The 6,397-nt window shown below is 40.0% G+C and overlaps 1 protein-coding gene and 1 long non-coding RNA gene across 3 annotated transcripts in view; one reads left to right on the forward strand and one right to left on the reverse strand.

The window, feature by feature from the left end:
• The window catches only part of TM9SF2 (transmembrane 9 superfamily member 2), a gene marked incomplete at its 5' end in the record, with an annotated part of 22,927 nt that extends 19,956 nt beyond the window's left edge, over window positions 1-2,971 (reverse strand). The window contains 3 exons of the mRNA XM_019612044.1: window positions 510-637; window positions 1,432-1,525; window positions 2,901-2,971. Of these exons, the coding sequence (XP_019467589.1) occupies window positions 510-637; window positions 1,432-1,525; window positions 2,901-2,971 (293 nt within the window). The remainder of the gene's footprint in view (window positions 1-509; window positions 638-1,431; window positions 1,526-2,900) is intronic.
• A 2,670-nt stretch (window positions 2,972-5,641) lies between these two features.
• Window positions 5,642-6,397, forward strand: part of LOC104917428 — a 29,333-nt gene continuing 28,577 nt past the window's right edge. The window contains exon 1 of one of the 2 annotated variants that reach the window (XR_796854.3): window positions 5,642-6,356. This is a non-coding gene — a long non-coding RNA (uncharacterized LOC104917428). The remainder of the gene's footprint in view (window positions 6,357-6,397) is intronic. The other variant, XR_796853.3, reaches the window with a different exon arrangement.

Below are 6,397 nucleotides of genomic sequence, written 5' to 3' on the forward strand. Positions count from 1 at the left end.
ATCACACGCTATGTTTGGAAACATACTTGTTTCTATGGAGTAAGCACTCATTCCTGGTGTGTACTCTTAAGTAAAAATAAATAAGTGAATACATAAAGGCAATATACAAAATAATTTTTGCAAAAAACAGGACGGTAATGGATTTAGTGCAAAAGCCTCACATTGAATCTGTATTAATATGCTAATACAAAACGACCAACTACATTAATTTAGGTTTGGATTAGAGGTTTAGGTTAGATATAATGAAGAAGTTTTTCCACACGAAGGTGGTGACGCACTGGAACAGGCTGCCCCAGGAGGCTGTGGATGCCCCATTCCTGGAGGCATTCAAGGCCAGGCTGGATGTGGCTCTGGGCAGCCTGGTCTGGTGGTTGGTGACCCTGCACATAGCAGGGGGTTGAAACTAGATGATCACTGTGGTCCTTTTCAACACAGGCAATTCTAGGATTCTGTGATTAATTATCAGCAATATATTAGACTAACCAATCCATGAACTGATGTCAACTTACCAATGATGCTGATAATTCAGTAGCATACTTTTTTTCAAAAAATCTAATTTCTGCTTATCCTCTAGCTTCTTAGTATCATACGTTTTTGTACAAACAGCTTTACATGTCTCTTTCTTGTTGAATGTGAACTACAAAAATGAAATACATATGAAAAAAGATTAATAAAAGCATGTTGCTGCAATTTCAGAATTTAACAAGTTTTCCCCCACACACTTATTACTGTGTATGCTAATATAATAAAAAAATTATCAAAACTATATACATTGACATTACAGAGGAGCTTTTTATATTGGCATGTACTATAAAATTCCTTTGTGATCTCAGAACGCATTGTAAGATTCCAATTTTTGGACCTGGTTTTCAAGAGTAAGAGTACTCAATTTCATCTAAGAGAGAAATTTCAGCCGAGAAGTGAGGTTCCCAAGACAGAAGAAAAACTCCACAGCATTTCAGGCCACAAGCTTTACAAGCGGGGTTGGATTCTTCTCACTGGTGACAGATGACAGGACGGGGGGAAATGGCCTCAAGTTGTGCTAGGTTGTGCCAGGCTGGATAGTAGGAAACACTTCTTTACAGAAAGGGTTGTTAAGCACTGGAACAGGCTCCCCAAGGAGGTGGTTGAGTACCATCCCTGGATGTGTTTAAAAACCATTTGGATGTGGTGCTCAGGGACATGATTTAGTGGAGGGTTTTTAGAGTTAGGGTAGTATGGTGGTTGGACTTGATGATCTTTAAGGTCTCTTCCAACCTGAATGATTCTATGATCCTATGCAAAATTAGGTTAAATTGACGGATTTCTATTATGTGGAATTTCAGATAATGAAATCCTAAAAAGCCCTAATGAAAGGATCTTCAAGAGTCTGACCTCTTTTGGTTACACTGGATTATAAGTATTAATAAAAGCCCTTTTCACAGAACAAACCCTGTAAGGAGACGGTTCTATCCTCTCTCCAAACAACACTTGGCCAAGGTTTTCAGATGGACGTTTCTTTCCTTCTGCTTGACAGAAATCAAACCTGAATTATAGAAAGGATAGCAAAATTAATAAAGTTAGTAGATGTACATGTCAGACCCTATACAGTACTCCAAATCAAAACCATCACCACAAGTAAAGGAACTCTCTCTATATATATATAGTTTATTAGTTGAATCGGCGAAGTATGAAAGTCACAGCCCAATTTGGGGGAAGTGATACAAGTTGCAGCTTGATAAATGCCTTAACAGACAACCTTGTAGTTTGTTTAGACAGTGGGAAGGGTCTGCTTCTTTGTACTGAATAGATAAGGGGGGTACCAGAGACTTTGTATCTTATGGAATATGGAGAGAAGTCCTCCAGGAAAGGCCTCTGAATGTACAGAAACTGAGGACCTTTTTCATGCAAGACATGCGTGACTGGAGGAGAGCATCCCCCACACATCCAGCACTATTATTAAAGGATACCTACTTTCTAACACTCCGCCTTGACTCTTAGACAGTTTCTCGACTCTTCTGGTATCAGAAGGAACAACAAAAGCTCTGAAGTCAAGCCTCTCGATTGGCCATTTCAGAACTCAGTTTATACTAATTAGAGGAGAATAAACGTTTCCTTTAGTAATTGCAGGTTTCCTATTTGCGCAGGAATTTTAGCCAGGAATTAAGCCTTCACATCATGTCACGACAGTCAAAAAAAAAAAAGCATGCAAACCAGATTCTTGGCAAAAAATAAGAAAACAAAACCAAAGAGTTGCTTCACAACAAATGCACACAACAATTAAATAAAAAAGTTACAATACTTTCAGTCACTGAATCTTTTAATAGCACACCTTCCATATTCTTCCTAACTTCAAGTGTCCCGTGCTTGTATTCACTAAGATGTGCTATAACTAGTTCTTAATCTCTTTGATATCAAATAGCCAAGTATTTTTCGAAGCAACAACTTTACCTACTCGTACAGAGCACAGACATATTTTGTGTACTCCCACGATGAATACCGGGAAAGCATTTAACACCTCATTAAGATAATTGATGGAAAGTTTACACCTCGTTACCACTTTAACTCATCTGGCTATAGGCTACTAAAGACAGCAATAATACTTTCCCCTATAAAATTACAATATGTATATATATAGAGAGAGAGAGAGAGGGAGATAGGAAGAGAATCTGCACAGAAAACCAAGAAATGGAACGAAAAACCCATGTCTTGGAAATTCATTCGAGATTTGCAAATTGTTTAATTAAAAAATGGAAACAAAAAACGAAAATGGAAAAATAAAAACTAAAATAGAAAAATAAATGGACATTCCTCGTTTGCAAACGCTATATCAAGGCACTAATAACACTTAAAGATAGATGCAATTCATCTTGTTGGAAGAAGTGAAAACCAGAGCGACACAGACAGTACAAGATACTTACGCAGTATATTCGTAGGGAAGGACAGACTCTACAGAGTCAAGCCTGTTCACAAACAGCTCGATTCCAGACTGAAAGAATAAAGAGAGTCACTGATTATATTTCATCTGTTCTCATCTTATATATGTATGTATATGTGTATACACACACACACACACACACACACACACACACACACATATAGGCTTGTGTCAATAAGTTAAGTTAAAGTCTCACCACACTGGACAAATAAGAATTAGGCAACAGTATATCTTGAAATGCAGATTCTCATATAATGCATGATATCTGCCAGGCCCATAAATTAAATGCTATCTAAGCATGAGGAAAACAGAGACCACATGACAAAACCACTTGAAAGCTAACATAAGCATACAGACTACAAGATAGCAAGAATAATACAGTTATCACAGCTGCCAGTTGTAGTTTAATGCAGCAGCTGGAGCTATCGCAGTCATCATCACAACTTCTGCACAAGAAGTCTTAAAAGGATACAGTGAAAAGTATGGATCAGATCAGTACGTGTGTACAGGTCCACAGTTTCATTTCCGAAGCAACCAAAAACTCAGCTGTCGGGATTTAAACAATGTACTCAAATTGATACACTATTTTAAGTTTGAACAGCAGTGTTTTCCAAAAATGGGGCAAGGATATCCACGTTCATCTTTTTATAAAAGTTTATCAACAACTCCAACAAATTCTGGCGAAGAACCTGAAATCCAGTCTGCTGGCAGATGAAAGTGTGGTCTACTCAAATTAATTACAGGTGGAGTGACCTGCTGCTAATGAGAGGTCTCTCTCTTCCCCCTTAGTACCAAAACCTCTTCCCTTAAGTAGTCCCACAGTCCTTCTGTATTTCAACTGTTTAACTTAAGCTGGTTTTGGCATTTATCTACTTGCACAGTAAACCCATTCAAATGGTGAAAAAACAAGAAAAACAAAACCCAAGCCAAATCTTATTCAAGGAAACTTTTATAAAGGCATTTTTTAGCACCGAAGCAAACTGACCCATCTTACTGTGCAGTTAGGCAAGAGCTGGAGACAGGAAACGGAATGCATTAAGGAGCAAGACCCTTCTCTCAACAGCAAGCCATCTATTTTCTCACATAAATCAACAGGAGAGTTTTTCTTCCTCATGCAAAGTCACTCTTAATTAGCCAAAACAAGACATTCTGGAGAAAAAACACGGCATTGTTCACATTCATTGCTGCTCAGATACTTCAGCCAGGTACTGTGCCTGAATGATCCACTGTTCCTGTCCACGGGCTAGTCAGGAGCAAGGCAGCTGTGAGCTGTTACACTGACTTACTCAGTGAAAGACACGTTACCATTCCTTCCTCCAGTGCCCTAAGCCATGCAGTCTTGCTGCTCACCTCTGGCTTGTGCACCCTTGTCATATATATATATGCCAGACTGGTTTTGTGCTGTTGGTGAGTTACGGTGGCTTACAGAGGGATGATACAAAAAAAGAGAAAGAATATATATATATACATTCTTTCTTTACATATACACACACAAAGTGTGTGTGTACACAACTACTTTCAAACACAGAAAGGACTCTTAATAGTCAGGGAAGAATTACTACCTCAGTCTGCACAGATCACTTCCAACTTCTGACTACATTCCAACCAGAAATAAGGAAAAGCAGCTAAACTGACTTTGATCAAGAGGAAGGTGGAGAAGTTGAGAGTCTTATCGTTCTTGTGCTGCTATAGGCGTGTGCCCCACTGAACAACATCACATCCCACCTCACCAAGAGAGAACAGGAGATCCGCAGAGAGCATAACAGACAAACAGGACTATTTGGAGATGCGGTCTGTAGACTTAAATTTCACGTGAGGTAGAACTCAGTATTACAGAAATGATAATCAACAGTGGCAACTCTAAGAACTCAGCTAGAAATCATGAAAAATTAACGTTGTACAAGGAAGCTTAATTGTACCCACTTACATAAATATTACGCTGTGGCAATTATCTGATTGTGCACTATCTTCTCCTCACCACACACTACACTAAATGGGGGCAAATCAACTGAAAGATCAATTCAGACTTACTACATGCCTCTATCTCACTTTGTACATAACCTGGCTGGCACAAGTTACAGGAATTACAAGAAGTGGCTTAACTCAGAAACAGATTTTCAGAATAATACAGCTGATGAGGTTATCCTAAAATGTTCAGCTAGCCACTGGTGACAGATTTATATTAACTGTCTAATTACACATTTATAAAGTGATACATTTTCAGGATAAGGATTCAAACATTTTGAAAAAAGGAAGGAGGAAAAAAGAAATAAAGCAATGATGCCTGAGCAGGATCACTCCATAAGCATCTCACATATAACAAAAGGACAGCAGACAATCTCTTTTGCTTAAAAATCTTCTAACACAATCCTAACCTAAACCAGAATAATTTTAAAACAGCAGTGTTTCTCAGGGATGTTCTGAAGAACTACAGAGTGCAGCTTGAAAACTTTAGCCTGTAGGTGAAGAAAAATATTTCTTCAGGAGGGCAGCACAGCATTTTAACAGGTGGTGGATACGCTGTCCTTGGAAGCTTTCAAGGCATGCTTAAATAAGGGCAGAGCTGATCAGGTCTTGTGCTGACAGCAGTCTTGCTTCTTCAATAAAGTTGTGCTTTGTGATCTCCTGAGGTCGCTTTCAAACACTACTTCTACGATCCTATAAAACAACATCCAGAGAGCATTCTGGTGCCATGACAGAAGCAGTGTGCAAAGAAGACTGAAGGAATCCATGGTTATGTGTTTAGAAGAGGATTTGACCAGTCAGAATTAAACAACACACTTGAGAAAGAAAAGTACAGCTGCTACCATTTCTGTCACAACAGCAGCAAACAGCTTCTAAAGCTCACTCAAAGGAACAAAAACTGCCTTAAGAGCACATCCCCATTAACCAACATCCTCATAAATATGCTATTTGGTTAAGTGAGAAAACTTCACCAGTTTTCTCACCAGTAAGCCAGTACATAAAGAATTTCCCCCCGACGTGCAACTTAAATCTTCCCTCCCTCAACTTAAAACCATTTCCCCTTGTTCTGCAGTAATCTACCCTTTCAAAGAGTTGATTCCCCTCCTGTTTGAAGGCTCCCTTTAGGTACTGAAAATAACTTAAAACATCACTGAGAGTTTAGGATCAGGGTGCTTGGGATGGGGAAGCTCTGGGCTGTGGACTCGTGACAGCCAGGAAGTTACAGCTGTCACTGCACGCTCACCCTGGCCTGCCAACCTGCAACCAGCAGCTGCTAACTCCTGACAAACGATCAGCTGGAAACTCTCGCTCGGTGCAGCACGTACAAGGGCCAGGAGGTGGGCGGGCCGCTCCGGTCTGTAAGATGACAGTAACTCGGGAGAGGAGCCGGCAGCAGTACGATCTACTAACGCGTTACCGTCAGCCGTCACGCTTCGAGCCGCAGCGAGCTCAAACTGCACAGGGCGGCAGCCAGGTAGCAAGAGGAGAGAAAAAGAGCGGCGGGACGCCCGGCAG

Source organism: Meleagris gallopavo, chromosome 1 (assembly GCF_000146605.3).
Source record: "Meleagris gallopavo isolate NT-WF06-2002-E0010 breed Aviagen turkey brand Nicholas breeding stock chromosome 1, Turkey_5.1, whole genome shotgun sequence".
NCBI lineage: Eukaryota > Metazoa > Chordata > Aves > Galliformes > Phasianidae > Meleagris > Meleagris gallopavo.